Below are 15,805 nucleotides of genomic sequence, written 5' to 3' on the forward strand. Positions count from 1 at the left end.
CGTATTTGTCCCACCTGATGAGAGAGGTGCTTTAAACAGCAGGAAGGCCAGTCTGTGCGTCGTTTGTATAAAGAGAACTAGATGAACAGTTGTGCTACAGCATGAAGAGTATTTGGGGATAGAAGTTAGGGATGGAGCTGAACCATGTCAGGCAGTTCTCTGCTTTAATGCCCAGGCTACCCAGAATGCTGTAAGGTCCATGGAAGATGAGCATGTATTTGCTGCTAGGGGGGTGGCTAGGGGAAGAACGCTGGGTAGTAAGTCACAGAGGTGATCATAGAATCATTCATTTGGAAAAGACGGTAGAGATCATCAACCATATGTGTCCACTACTAAATCATGTCCCCAAGCACCTCATCTATCTGTCTTTTAAACACTTCCAGGGATGGGGACTCCACCACCTCCCTGGGGAGCCTCTGCCAGTGCTTGAGAACCCTTTCTGTGAAGAAATTTTTCTTAATGTCCATTCTAAACTTTCCCTGGTGCACTTGAAGCCATTCCCTCTTGTCCTATCACCTGTGACTTGGGAGAAGGGCCCAGCACCCACCTCTCTGCAACATCCTTTCAGGTAGCAGTAGAGAGCAATAAGGTCTCCCTTCAGCCTCCTCTTCTCCAGGCTAAACAATCCCAGCTCTCTCAGCCGCTCCTTGTAAGGCGACCAGCTTCATTGCTCTTCTCTGGACACGCTCAAGGACCTCAATGTCTTTCTTAGAGTGAGGGGCCCAAAACTGAACCCAAGATTTGAGGTGAGAACACAGTATTCGATGTTTTACCCAGCCAGCCATGTTCTGTAGATCACATCTCACCCCAGGTGCAGCGGTGGATGTGTAATCCCCCAAGGATGTATAATCAGTTTTCTTCAATTGAAGTGCATGTAAAAAAAATTCTAATTAATTTTCTTACTGAGGTCACCCACTTTATCTGATGAAACTTATTATCTTTGGTTTGGTAATAAATAATTGTGCCATGAAAGCCAGTAGTTTTTGGTGCTAGGTAAAGTTTGATATCCTGAGAGTGCACGTTCACGTTTGTGCTTATAGGGTTAAGATACTTCTGAAAGGAGACAAATCTTTGAGATGAGAATCAGTATTAAACTTGAGGATCCCAGTCTCTTGTTACCAAGACTCTAGGTGTTCATCAGGAGTGTCAAAACCCCTTAGCAGGTAAAAATGTCTTGTTTGATAAGCTTCTCAGTCTGTCAAACCTAAGGCCTTTAGCAAGACAGAAACTGTTCTGCTGCTGTTGTTGAAACTCAGTTGCTACTGGGATGATCAATTTTTCAGGTTTAGTTTGATTCCATGATAGTTTTCCTGAGCAAATGAAGTGTTGCTGAAGAGTGGGAGAGGCTCGTGCTTTGTATGAGTGCAGACAGCGTAACTGTGGAGAGCAAACACATCCGTTGCGTTGGAAACACATCTGCCACCCATGCTTTAAGACCCCGTCACATCCATGCAGTGCAGTCCAGCTGGCCTGCTCCATAGGAGGGTGTTCTGGTGGGTTCTCCGAGAAGAGCACGTGCCTGCTCAGAGCTGTCTTTGGACTGGTACATTTGCTTTGCATGGAGAATGGTGCAGCCAGGAGGTTTCTGGCCTTATGTAATTTCCCTGTTCTTGATTCATAATTTTAGCATCAGCAGGAAAGCTGTTCTGGGCTTGCTGCCTGGAACGTAGCATCAGGAGTCTGTGTTTGCTGGCTTCCCAAGGTGCTGTCTTGCAGGTGGCCTACCTGCCAAGAATAAGAAAGCAAGAAAGATCAGATTAGTTTCCAGACTAAGCTTCCTGTCTTCCCCTTGGAGATCAGTCCACAGCACTGCCACGACACGCCGTCTTTGCTAGCCCACCTATGAAGGCCTGGACAGAGTTTTCCGGTGTGCGCTGCTGTGTCGGTGCTAATTAGTGTTGGCTGCCTGCAAGCACATGCTGGAGCAAGTAGAGAGGTTGGGTTTCCACAGTCCACTGAGCTGATGTCGAAACCTGCTAATAAAATAAAGATCTGTGTTGTTCCAGGTGGAACAGCATCTCGTGCAGATGTTCACTGGAATGAAACTTGCAGTTCCTCGACTCTGCAGTAGGTTTGAGAAGCATAACGTGGGTGATTGGTGTGGTTATATATAAACTGGTTTCCACTTGCAGTCAGGCAGCTTCTCGGCTGTGAGCTGAGCTGAGGGTATTTCACACTTCTCTGAAGCGCTGGCTACCTCCAGAGGCGCAGTGCTTGCCTAGAGGGATCTGAGCTTTAGAAGATTGACCGGGTTGGGTTCATACTGGGAGCAGCTCCAGAGCAGAAGCAATGTTAATCACTGCCTGACCTGACCGTCACCAGTACCGGGTGCAGTCACCCAGCCCTCCCCAAAATTCTAGAACAGTAGTAGAAAATGTGTTTCTTTTTTATAATTGAGTGGAATCCTCAAAAGGGATTTCAGTAACATGAACAGAAATTCCTTTGAACTCAACACCTACATCAGTTTCATTCCATGTGGCCCCAAGTGGCAGAGCTGATCTTCTCAGCAGTCCTTGCCAGACAGTGGACGAGGGAAGAAAGGCTCATTACGCCATCCCTGAGTCATCCTCTTTCCTCTGACTTTAATTATGGTGAATTGAGTTCAAATCCACCAAAGTGGAAATTACAGTTTCCTAAGAATGTAGTGGAAGGCAGCAGATCAAGAGGCAGCTGCAGGCTGGACCACACCAGGAAACGGTGCGGTGAAGGGCTGAGGGTGATAATGTGCTGTAACACGAGGCAGAACAAGTATGGCAGAACACAACACGACTGCTCTTTCTTCACGCTTGTGAAAAAGCAGAGGAAAACAAAGCTGGGAACATCTGTTAAACTTGCCTGCATATTCGTCACATAGAAGGCCGTAAGGTAATAATGCTGATAAGTGCTTTCAGAAGGCAAAGGCAGTGCATCCTGACTGGTGCCCACAGTGCAGCAGTGCTGACAGGCTGGGTTAGCACAGGAAGGACATGGAGCTGTTGGAGCAAGTCCAGAGGAGGCCACGGAGATGATGTGAGGGCTGGAGCACCTCCTGAGGCTGAGAGAGTTGGACTTGTTAAGCCTGGAGAAGAGAAGGCTCTGAGGACACCTTAGAGCAGCTTCCACTACTGAAAGGGGCTCCAGGAAAGCTGGAGAGGGGCTCTTAATCAGGGAGTGCAGAGATAGGACAAGGGGGAATGATTTGAAGCTGACAGAGGGGAGATTGAGATGAGATCTTAGGGAGAACTGTTTTGCTGTGAGGGTGAGGAGGCCCTGGCCCAGGTTGCCCAGAGCAGTGGTGGCTGCCCCATCCCTGGAGGTGTTCAATCCCAGGTTGGATGGGGCTCTGAACCCCCTGATCCAGTGGGAGGTGTCCCTGCCCATGTCAAGGGTTGGAACTGTATGGGCTTTGAGGTCCCTTCAACCCATTCCATGATTCTATGATTCCCTCCTTATTTTTCAGGGAAATGTCTGACAGCTGTAACTGAATCCTCTCTCTATTTTTCCTATGTTCCAGTCCTCTCTCAGGTCGCTGGCTGAAGATTTCAGTGCGATGGTCAACAACCCCCACTTAAGTGATGTCCAATTCCAGGTGGACTCTGGGGAAGTCCTCTACGCCCACATGTTTGTGTTGTACGCCCGGTGCCCGCAGATCGTTGAGGTTGTAAGTACTGCTGACAGACTTTCCTCCTCTGCTTCAGAAGGGCCCAGGCTGCCCATGCCAACAGCCAGTTCATGCCACAGAATCGGCACAGAGCACTGCGGGAGTTTCAACTTAGGAAACCAGAATCCTGACAAAGTAGTGAAAAATGTAGTACTTTATCTGGGGGGACTATGGGAAGGCAAGGATCCTTCCTTGCATCCTGCCCATGAGCAATGGAGGAAGCTTCCTGCGTGCTTTTTGCCCTTGAATTTTTGTACCTGCGCAAATGCAGGCTGCCTTGTCCATCATGCTTTGTCCTGCCTGTCACCCAGGCTGGGAAGCTTGAGTATGGAGTAGAGAGATTACAGGAAGGACCTGAAAATATCTTACACAGAGGTTTTGACGCTCTGAGAGTTCCTTTGGAAGTCTCTCTGTGTAGAAAAGGTTTTTATGGGAATTCTCTTCTCAAACCTTGTGTGCTCCTTTTTCCTGCTCCTGGCTCTTCACCTGCATCTCCAAAGCACACAGAAAGTTTGCCAGAGAACAGAGCACAAAAGCACTGAACTGTGCTTTTTGCAAGGCTGGTGAAGGAGCTCTTGTGTTCCCAGAAGCATTTTGGGTTGAATAGTTCCCAGCCCACTCCTGTGCAGCCTCCTGTCGGGACAGTGAAAGGCAACGAGCCCAAGATTTGCACTCTACTCTTTCACAGAGCTGCTACCAGTCCATACAGCCAGCTCCTTAACAAAGGAAGCTTTCTTTAAAGCTGTCCTCTTGGAAACAGTGGAATTAGTTTTATCCTCATGCATGTTGGCAGTAGTTTCCACGCAAGGTGACTCAGGCCATTCCTAAGAGGTCCATGAAAGTTTGGGGAATGGAAGCAAGTTCATCTGTACCATACGGCAGCCTTAATGTGGTTTTTTTTAATAGGATCTTCCCAGCCATTGACAAATGTGCCTATGCCTACAGATCAAATGATTTAAAAAATGACTGGGTTAGCCACATTTTCTTATTACTTCCTGGCAACTCTGTCTGGCTTCAGCGTTCCCATCGGCTGTTTTCATGGGCAGGAATCATTTGTGTGGGTAGAGTTGTGGGATTGGCCCCATGCTGCATTTTTGATTCCCGCAGAGGGTTTTTTTTCCTCTAAGTCCCCACCTGCAGAGCAGCCTTTCACGTTTATTTTCTATACAGATGAGGCAGTGCTCTTCTGCGTCGAAGATTTTGAGTGACAAGGGAGACAGTAATTCGAGATTTCTTTGGAGCTCGTATTTTCTCTTGCATGGCATCCCCTGACTCTGGTGAGGGTTTCAGATAACACAGTATGTGGTTTGCCTGCAAGGGAAGTGCGACCTTACTGAACTGGAGATGCCTTTTCGCCAAACCCGAGATCAAGTTGGACCCACGCAGATACTGGTCCAGTTCAGTTTTGTATGATGTCTTTTTTCCTGTGGGACACCAGGTGGACTAAAGTTTTTGCAGTTCATCAGAGGTGCATAAATTCAGAGCAGATCAGAGGAACCTTGCTTGTGGAGAGGTGTAGGTAACTCTAGAAGTTGTCCTCTAGGAAGTAATTTGATTTCAAAACTACCCGGAGGACTCAAAGACCATCTTTTCTATGTGCAACTAAAACGATGAGTAGTTCAGTTTTCTCCAGACTCACAGCTGTAGGGTCAGGAAGGAAACAGCCTGAACTTTGCATAACTGGTCGTTCAGATTCCACCCTGAGGCATCAGGTCCTGGTCCCCAGATAAGACTTGGACGAATGAAAGCGATAAGCTGATATGAACAAGAACATCGGTGTTGCCATTCCTGTACCAGAAGATGGACTTTGTTTTCCTCCTACCACAGGTTCACAGCCAAGGGTTCTTGGTGGAGGAGGATGGGAACCCACAGACGCGCCGTGTGCTGCTGAGTGATGTGACAGGAGAGGCAGTGTCTGCGTTCCTGCGATACCTGTACGCTGCTGATGCCGACATCCCTGCTGGGCTGCGGCCCCAGGTCGGGGATCTGGCTGCCAGGTTTGTATCGTCTGCGTACTTTGGATCCCCTCATGCTTTCAGCCACACAGACCTCAGTCTGATCCCTTCCGTTGCAGTTTTAGTGGCTTACAAATCCCATAGTCCTTACATCTTAAATGAAACTTGCACATAAAAATGTATTGTCCTCATATTTCCCACACGTTTCTGTTCAGGTTGTATCTGTGTGAGATTTCTGTGTTTGGTCTATGCTGAGCAGAATTCTGCCAAGAGTTTTGTTTCGGGTTGTTTATTAAGAGCTGATGTTGACGATGATGATGAGCATAACATCTATGCGTGATTATCAAAGCATTGCACTAGCGTAGTATGGGATGCTCAGAGCTCTAATGTGCTGCGTCAGTTGTGATCTCGGTCGTGATGCTAAGTGTGCGCTAAGTAAAGAGCTTGAAATAGGTGCAGTTGCTGAGATATAGGGGGGACATGGTTGGGTTTTCATAGAATGTGTGGACAGAGGTGTCCTGTCACTTCAAAAAGCCACGATGCCTGCATGTGACGGATGTTACGCAGCCCCAGCCATTCTGGGGGAGCTCCCAGCAGCGCTCAGGGGCTTTTAGTGTAGTCATAAACATAACAGAGGAAAAGTGAGCCTGATGCTTTCATGTGAGTGACACCTGGAAAAGGGAATTCTGAATTTTAGGACTATACTGGATCTTGTACGTTGTAGGAAACCAGCATCCTCATGCACATTCTTTACAAGAGTGATCAGGCAGCCAAATGGTGAAGAAACATGGAAGGAAGAAGATGCTAACATTACTTTTATATCCTTGCAGGTTTGGTGTGAGGGAATTGAAGTGTGAAAGCTGCACTGGAGAGAGTCAGGTGTCTTCTGGAGTGGATTCAGATGATGATCTTCTCTCTGTGAGGGATGATAAGGATTGTGAGGACAGAGCTGAGAACTTCCAAGACCTCTTGAAGTCAGTGTGGGTGGGTGAAGATGAGGAAGAAGTATCTATGCTGAGCCCTGAATACCAGAAGGAAGATGACAATGGGATGGGTGAACAGGAGCTGGAGGAGATCTATGAGTTTGCTGCAACTCAGAGAAAGATGGTTCAAGGTGAAAGAGAGGAGAGTGAGGGAACAGACTGCAGCATGTGCAGCGATACGGAGGCAGCCCAAGGTACAAACCAGCAAACGGAGGAGGAGGAAGTAAAGAGGTCTGAATCTGCTTCAATAAGCGACAGCTTCAAAGATTTGAAGGATAACAATGATGTGGAAAGGTCTAAATGTGACTTTTCTGCCCAAGAGAAAATGCAGAATATAAATAGGTGTGAAAACATGCATGCTCCACAGACCGCTTTTGTGCCTCACCACAACAAACCTCAAAAATGGGACACAGCACCCCATGGTGCCACCACTAATGAAGGAGAGACCATTAGGAGATGTGAAGGCGTGAAGGATTCCAAGTCATCTCAGGTCCTACCTGAGGGGGCAGAGCCCTGCGAAGAACAGTTTCCTGGCCTCCATAGTGATCCTGATACAAATGACAGTTACAAATACTTGTTTTCTGCCACACAGCGAGGTTACTGTGAGCCTTCCCCAATGAATGACGTTACCAGAGAATCAGGAAAGGCTCCTAGTGAAAAACACGTTGATGTTAATGATCCTCTTCTGTACAGCATGTCACAAAGAGAGCTCTCTCCATGTAGGAATGGGTTTTGTGGAAGTCCCTTTCCCAAACCTCATGTGCCCCATTTTCCAGCTCTTGGCTCTTCACCTGCATCTCCAAAAGCAGACAGAAAGTTTGCCAGAGAACACATATCAACACCAAAGCAAAACAAAAAGTCATCCCCACCTGATGAAAAACCCTTTCAGAGACCCAGTGAGCTGGATACTGCGTCAAGGAATGAGAACACAGTTTCTCCAGCAGAGCTTCCCAACACTGACGTAAAGAAGTGTGCGTATGTCTCAGTGTTGTCATCGCCTGTCATCAGAACTCGCGGTGCTGCAGCTCAGGGGAACAAGGACGGTGACATTATTGTTTTATCTTCTGATGATGAAATGGAATTACATCAAGAGACAAAGTCACCAGAGTCAAGCTCTGCTCTGAAAGAAATGGAAATACCTGGGCCAGCGGAATGTATGAACGCAGAACAAGGTCCTGAGATACCAACGCCTGAACCCAACTCATCAGTCACTGAAGCAGAGCAGGGATCAGCCCAGGCCTCGGGTGGTGTTACAGATACAGTGCATGTAGTTAATGATGTAGAGATGTCCACCGAATTGCCTCTCAGCAGTGCCCATATGGGGAGCAAACGGAGTCCAAACCTGAGCCCTGAAAAAAGGCTTGGTCACGAAGTGTCGTCAGGTACAGACAACTCCTGGCTGGTGCCAGACACACCGGTTCTGAGCAAAAGCAGAAGCTTCTCAACACAGACTCGGGTCACAAGTATTAATTCTTTAAAGAGTTCAGGATCTAAACTCAGCCCAAAGAACTTAACAGCAGGTAACATTGACCATGAGATGTCTGAGAATCTAATAAAAGTTTGTGAAACAACATTGGTAGGCAAACATTTGCCTGTGGAGAACTCAGACACTGGAAGGAGCCTGCCCAGCAGCCCAGCAGCAGGATCAGCTCCCAAGAACTCCCCACCGGTTTCTCCAGCAAATCCAGTTCTCCTCTCCCCTGACTATACCAACATAAAAAGCCGATGTGCCACAAACTCATCTTTATCCAAACCTGCCTCGCCGTGCCCCGAGCAGTCCCTAGCAGATAAAACAAATACCAGTGTGATTGAGGTAGAGGACAGTGAAAAGGAAATCAGCCTGCCTTCTGTGAGCAGTAGCGTTGTGCTCTGTGACGAGCCCCCAATCGCTGTTGATGACTACTGGCATGTTGAGTGCCTGTCACCGGTCAGAGGAGGCAACCAGGACTCCTGCCAGGGCAGCCGCGCAAAGAGCAGCACCACCAGCAGCCCCAGTATGGGCTCCTGGCACGACCAGAGCCCGAGGCACACGCAGGAGATGAAGGGCAGTACCCCTCTTCGAGGAAGTCCCGTTGGCAGGAGAACAGCTTTGCTCTGTCTTGACAAGAGTCCTATTGAGGCATGTTCCTCAGTGGGCAGTAGGCCGAGTTACCTCAACTCCAAAATCTGGGATGACTGGAATGGAGACGAGGAGGAAGATGAATTTCCAGAGATGCTTCCTCTGTCTCAGAGGGTGCCGGCTGCAGCAGGTGCCAGTCAGACAGATCCTGCGAAGACTCCTGGTGAGAGCTGGTAGCGATGCTGGGTTTGGACTCAGTTGAGGTTTTCATTCTAAGTGGTCATCTTGCTTCATCCATTGGAAGGGTCCCTGCCTCTGGGCAGTCTTCACACGGGCTTTCCAGCCGGGCTGTGTGGATGCTCTGCTCTCTGGTGCTGCCTTCTGGGTGCTGGGCCCTTGTAACAGACCTGTGAGTGTCCAGCACGTGTCCTTGCGTGGTTCCTTCCATCTAACATCAGTAATTGATCTCATAGTAGCTAACACATTACTAATTATGCCATATTCAGTGATTAGGTTAATGGGCATTAAGAACACAAAGTGCGAGATTGACTGTGCTTCACAGCACTGGTAAATTGGTACCATTAAACCACAGTCTCCAACAGAGGACCCTGGGAGCTGGACTGGCTCAGTTTCTTCTGCAAACCCCCGCTATGAAATTTCCTTCCTGGGAGAAGAACCGCTTCTCCGAATTCAGTAAACATGTTTTCTTAACTGCCTTGTAAACGTTGCCTGTTCTAACAAAGCCCTGGCTGCACTTCTCATTCAGACATGCCATATGCCTTAAATTAAGCTGTTTTCTGATTTGAAGTCAATAAAACCCAAGTATCCCAGCTTAGGAAAAAGAAAAAGGCATTGACTGTTGTGTCCAATATGAAGCTGAGTAAAAATTAAAGGAGCTTGTAGAAAACCAGGGCTGTTTCAACAATTATTATCTTAGAGTATCTGCCACTAAGAGGGGGAGATACCAGCTCCGTTAAGTTCTTTCTGTACTAATTCTGATTGTGGTCATTTCACTCTGCTGCAGAACCTTCCTGCCAGGAGAACAACGAGCCTCCCAGCACGCCGGGGACACCGATGCCAGCTTACTCCATCATGGAGACCCCCGAGCTGAAGAAGGAGTTGAGAAGGTGAGTATTGCATTTGTGAGCACATCTTGCCATGAGCAGAAACTGTGGCAGTTAGTGTGAAAGAGCTCCTGGGCTGAGAGCAAAACCACGGTGAAGCTCCAGCTGGTGGTTTTTGAGGTCATGTCACGCTTTTCCAGCTGATCACTGGACTTTCTGGCCTGATCCCCATCCTGAGCTGGGACAGTGGAAGGTGCAGCTTTATCTTAACTGAAGCTCTCACCTCTCTCTTTCAGATTCGGAGTTCGTGCTCTCCCCAAACGCCAGATGGTGTTGATGCTAAAGGAGATATTCCAGTATACACACCGGGACGTGGACTCTGACTTTGAGGATGAATTCCCAGCCTCCCAGCGTCCCCTGCAGAAGTCCCTGGCCGAATGCTCTAGGCAGCCAAAGGCAGACCAGGGTGCCAGAGGAAAGCGTTCCTCAAGGGCTGGTGGCAAGAGGAAGAAGGTAGCTGCAGCTTCTTCAGGGCTCCCTGCGGAGAGGGCAGACGATGCCCTTGTTGGATCCCAGGAATCAGGCTGTGCAGCACCCAAGGAGGGAACGAGAATAACAGAAGACCCAGAAAGAGCCAAAGAGCAGAAAAGGCCATCTGTATCTCCAGAGAGATGGTCTCTGGTAGACGATGGGGAGGAGCAAGAGCTCTCAGCGTCTCAAGAGTCTGCAGTTTCTTCACTGGATGGAAGTGACATCTCTTTTGGTTCGCAGAGGTAAGGGAACAAAGTGATAAACGAGACAGTCAACGTGCAGGATGGAGATGAGCTAGGAACGTGGCAAACAGAGAGGTGAGTGTCCATGTGGCCTACAGTGGCCCTGCCACCTCCTGGGGCTTGTTGTTTGAAGGTCAGCATGCTCCTACAAAAGAAATAGGCTTTGGGTTTTTCTCGTCTAATTCCCGATGAGCCAGTGTCAGAGCAGGGAAGCGCATGTGGCTGCCTGCGGGCAAGGCCTCTGCGACTCAGAGTGATGAGGAGCACTCGCAGCCTGCAGCTGGAGTAGGGAGAAGGCAGTGCAGTGCCACGGCAGAGGGGCTGTGGGTCAGGAACAAGGAATTCCAGACAGCTCCGGGCTGGATAAGGAGGACCGGTGCTGTGGCAGCTGGGGTGGAGAAGTTTGCAGGATATATGCTGTGTCCTGCTTAACTCGCTTTATGGATTGTAGAGCCTGGGGAGAGCAGGCACAGGGTTGGCCACCAGGGACTCGGGAAGCTCTGGTCCTGTCCTTGATGGCCTGTTCTTCCCTTGATCTCTGGCCTGCTTCATCTTGCTTTCAGTTTTATGAATGGATTTGAAGCCTGTGATTTTGCATCCGAGGAGGAGGAAGAGGAGATTCCAGCATCTCAGGCAGCAGCTCGGGAAGAAGATAAGCAGGAGGCAATCAGGTGCTACATCCGATCAAACACAGCCCTGTACAACAGAATTCTCTTTTATGAGCCACTCGAGCTGGCTGAGCTGCATGCAGAGCTGAAACAGAACGGCATTAAAATTTCCCAGGCAAAGCTGCTGGACTTTTTAGATGCACACTGTATTACATTTACCACGGCCAGGGCCCGGAAGGAGAGGGAACAGAAAAGAAAGGGGAACAAAAAGAGGAGGAAAAGATACTGAATAGAGCCCACTCCTCCATCCTGAATATTTTGTCGGTGGAGGCCTTCCCGATGAGCTGGGAATGCAGCTCCAGGCGGTGCCAGCCCTGGGCTGTGACCAGTGGGCATGCTGCTCCTCCTTGTGGCCCGCGGCTGGGGAGTGCTGGAGAATGGCTCTGGTCAAGGGCCGCTCCTCACGTGCTGTCCTGCAGCACACAGGTCATCTGGAGCCTCTTCTTTTCCATCTGTTTTCTTCCTGTGCCTTTTCTTCCCATTTTTCTAATCGGTTTTAGGTCCCCAACTTTTCTTCCTGGAGGTGCTTCCCCCAGTGACCCTTGAACAAGACCTTTTCCCTGGCTCGGGCTGAGAAATTCTTCACCCTTCACATTCCAGTATTCAGTAGAATAACCCACCTGCAAGAAACCAGTCCCTTTCCTCTCCTTAAAGCACTGAAGATTTACACCCCAGTGACTTCTGTCTTCGTTCCTTCAGGGTATGATTTGCCCTGCTGATTTTCAAGGCAGGGAGCTTTGTGGAAATACGATGCCTTTCTTCTGGCCCCACTTCAATTTCCCAACTCTGGTAGACCCCCCCCAGTCTGTTTCTTACATGGCTGCAGAACAGAGGAGAGTGTTTTCTGCTCTTGGTGATGCCTCCAAAAAGCCCTGACACCAGATGTCATGTGAAAGCCCTTTGGATTTGAACATCCATGTGTGTGTGTTCGCTTCTGTGTGTGTTCGCTTCTGTGCTGGATCTGTGTTAGAGATTCCATCCGCTCCATTCTCCAAGCGCTGTTCTACCCTCAGTGCAGCTTCAGTGTGTCCTCGACAGAGATGTTTTTACAAAGACAGCATCACAGTGACCACTGAATCTCTTCGGCACATGGTATAATGCGACCTAAGCCTACATCGCTGACCACTCTCCTTTGAGATTGGACAGGACTGATTGTAGGCTATAAACCGTCTGGGACTCTGGGGGAGTCTTGGACTCTAAATGCTTTATGTATTTACTTTCACAACATCTCTGACTTCTGTCTGTTCTGGCAGTTCTGAGTCTGCAAAGAGTCCCAGTCAGCAAAATGGACACAACACTTCAGCAAAAGAAGACGGATCGCTAAACGTATTTATGTATTTGGAACATATCATTTTTTTCCTATTTTTGATACAGTGCCTCCTTCGGTTTATTTGATATTATCTGCAATAAACAATGTGTAAGGTGCTACTGATAAACTGTAAGTCATGTCTCATGGCAGAGGTGTGGGGTTCTAAGTGACAATACTGGTGGGCCTGGTTGAGAGCAGTGGAGTCCGTGCTCTGTGCTTTCGCTGGCAGAAACCCCTTGCTGAAAGCTGGAGGACAGGAGTTGTCACCCCAGGAGCCGGGAGAGGTGGAATGGGAGACATCACCCCATGAACGGGTGACCTGAAGGGAGATAAGCAGCCGGGTTTGTGGGGAAAGGTGTTGGGCTCTGCCAGCAGGAGCAGCTGTGGGGAAGGGTCCCACCAGCCTTGGAGGGGAGGGCTGCTGTGAAGTGGACTTGGGTGGCCACCTGCCAATCTCCTCTCCTCTTTCCGGTGCCCGTGCCATGTGTAATGGTGGGGGAAACTCCTAGCAAGGCCTTCTGCCATGTCTGGTGAGTTTTCAGGAATTGGGGATAGTTTTCTTCCTCGGCAGTCACAGCACTTTTCCCCCCTCACCTAATCATGGTGGAGCTGTTAGAACATGATGTTACGTGAAAAGAACGCAGCTTGCCTTCAGTGCATTCAAGGAAATCTTGCTCTGAGCACACTGTGTGTTCCTTTCTCAAGTACACACTTCCAGTCCTTATGGGAAAATAAGTAAGATCCCTTCCCAGCTTTTTTTCCTCTGTTTCTAAGTAGGACTTTATAATCAAAGATTTTGTAATCAATTCTTTATTACATGTTAACCTGCAATGAATGCAGTGTCACAGCTCAGGGGACATAAGTTGCACTCGTTCAAGTAGCATTGTGTCATCAAAAACTGCATGATACGAAAAAAATCTGGATTTTGGACACTGGAAGTGTCTCCACCCTCCTGTTTTTGTCATCCTTGTCATCCTTTTGTCAACCTTGCAGCTGGGTAGTCTTTGCCCGATGCGGAGAGATGAATTTAACTATCGCCTCTTTGCTGTCAGTTCAGAGGTGAGCACTTGGCAGAGCCTTGCCTCGAGGCCTCCGTGTTGCTAAAGCTGACAAAACGTCTCTTACAACTCTCCAAACTTCTCTCAAGATGAGCAGAAAAGGATTTAAAATCTCTCCCAGTCTTCAGGACCACAAGGACGTGTCTGACATACGCTGCAAACTAGCTGAAAGCAATTATTCCTTCGCCCGCTTCATTAATCCGTAAGCAAAGCGTGCCTCCCTGCGCTAGCGCTGGTGCCATCTGCCAGCAATAATGTGTTGCCAAGCGGTTCCCGTCGTATTCATTTCTGTGTTTCCTTCCCAATGTAGCCTCATTTGTCTTGGAAAAATACACTGTCGTTAGTTTTTTATTTCCAACTGTGTAGCAACAGCGAGCAAAAACGTTTTGATACTTCTGTTTAACACTTCCAAGGCTGCAGAAGTGAAATGCCTTTTCAACGGAGGCATTCCAGGACCTGAAGGGGCTACAGGAAAGCTGGGGAGGGGCTGTTCACAAAGGCCTGTGGTGATAGGACGAGGGGGAACAGGGATAAACTGGAGAGGGGCTGATTTAGACTGGACATAAGGAGGAATTTCTTCACTATGAGAGTGGGGAGGCCCTGGAACAGAGCAGTGGTGGCTGCCCCATCCCTGGAGGTGTTCCAGGCCAGGTTGGATGGGGCTTGGAGCCCCTGATCCAGTCGAGGTGTCCCTGCCCGTGGCAGGGGGTGGAACTGTATGGGCTTTAAGGTCCCTTCCAACCCAAACTATTCTATGATTCTGTTTGTTGTTTTCTTTGTTAAGGAAAGGAGCAGATACAGTACTGACACTGCAGGAAGGTTCTCTTGTACCGAGATGCACCATGTGAGCTCTGAGTGAGCTTTGGAAACAGCTTATAGGTTGGCTGTGACAGTGACGTGATCTGTGGGGCTGATGATGGGGGCTCCTCTGCAGCCACCACCGTGCTGGTCTGCGTGTTGTCACATCACCCACCTGAAAAAAATCACCTCAATAATGGGTTTATTTGGAAAAGCCGTGCGGCAGATGTTTACATAGTGATCTTGTGTGTGAGAGCCAAGATGGTTTCCCCCACGGGCACCGCGCTGCCACAGAGCGAGAGAGGGGTGCTCAGGGATCCATTTCAGTGGTGGACAGGGACGGCTGAGCTCCAGGCTCTCAAAGGTCTTTTCCAGCCAAACCATTCTGTCATTCTATGATTCCAGAACATTTTTCCCCATGAGCACAGTGAAACACTGGAATAACTTCCACGGGGAAGGAGTGGATTCTTCTGCACTAGAGGCTTTTAAAGGCTCAGCTTGACAGGGTACTGGGCCACCTCATTTTAACTATAGATCATAGAATCATAGAATAGTTTGGGTTGGAAGGAACCTCAAAGCCCACCCAGTCCCACCCCCTGCCATGGGCAGGGACACCTCCCACTGGATCAGGGGGCTCCAAGCCCCATCCAACCTGGCCTTGAACCCCTCCAAGGATGGGGCAGCCACCACTGCTCTGGGCAACCTGGGACAGGGCCTCCCCACTCTCATTGTAAGGAAATTCCTCCTTATGTATAGTCTAAATCTGCCCCTCTCCAATTTAAAGCCATTCCCCTCATCCTATCACCACAAGCCTTTATGAACAGCCCCTCCCCAGCTTTCCTGTAGCCCCTTCAGGTACTGGAAGCTGCTCTAAGGTCTCCTTGGAGCCTTCTCTTATCCAGGTTGAACAACCCGTTCCAAAAGCTCCAAATTCCTTCTTATGTTGAAGATTCCAGAACTGGACACAATACTCCAGGTGAGGTCTCCCAAGAGAGGAACAGAGGGGCAGAATCCCCTCCCTCCCTGCTGGCCACGCTGCTTTGGGTGCAGCCCAGGACACAGTTGGTTTCTGGGCTGTGAGCGCACGTTGCGGCTCATGTTGAGCTTCTCATCAGTCACCCCCAGGTCCTTCTCTGCAGGGCCGCTCTCAATCACAGCATCTCCCATCGTGTACTGAAACCGGGGATCGCCCCGATCCAGGGGTAGGACCGTGTCCTTGCCCTTGTGGAACCTCACGAGGTCCCGAAGCGCCCGTTCCCCACCTCCCTCTGGATGACATCCCGCCCTTGCCCTGTGCGCGCACCACCCCCCAGCGGCTCTGTCCCGGGAGGCCCTGCGCATGCGTACCAGCGCCCTGGGGCTGCGCGGGGCTCCCTGCGCATGAGCCACTCCCCCGCGGGCGCGAGCTCCGAACGCGCGGGGCATCTCTCAGCGCATGCGCGCGTCTAGCCTGCCGCCGGCACGAGGCGTTCACTTTGAGAGCACGGGCTCTCTTTGC

General features: G+C 49.5%; 1 protein-coding gene across 3 annotated transcripts in view; it reads left to right on the top strand.

Annotated features, from left to right (window-relative positions):
* SLX4 (SLX4 structure-specific endonuclease subunit) overlaps positions 1–12,567 on the top strand; it is a 33,418-nt gene extending 20,851 nt beyond the window's left edge. For all 3 annotated transcript variants that reach the window (XM_054080732.1, XM_054080730.1, XM_054080731.1), the window contains 6 exons: positions 3,494–3,640; positions 5,468–5,637; positions 6,426–8,860; positions 9,662–9,764; positions 9,998–10,474; positions 11,038–12,567. In XM_054080732.1, coding sequence (XP_053936707.1) covers positions 3,494–3,640; positions 5,468–5,637; positions 6,426–8,860; positions 9,662–9,764; positions 9,998–10,474; positions 11,038–11,371 — 3,666 coding nt within the window. In that variant the 3' untranslated portion in view covers positions 11,372–12,567. The remainder of the gene's footprint in view (positions 1–3,493; positions 3,641–5,467; positions 5,638–6,425; positions 8,861–9,661; positions 9,765–9,997; positions 10,475–11,037) is intronic.
* The last annotated feature ends 3,238 nt before the right edge of the window (positions 12,568–15,805 follow it).

This window comes from Cuculus canorus, chromosome 15, assembly GCF_017976375.1.
Source record: "Cuculus canorus isolate bCucCan1 chromosome 15, bCucCan1.pri, whole genome shotgun sequence".
Lineage (NCBI taxonomy): Eukaryota > Metazoa > Chordata > Aves > Cuculiformes > Cuculidae > Cuculus > Cuculus canorus.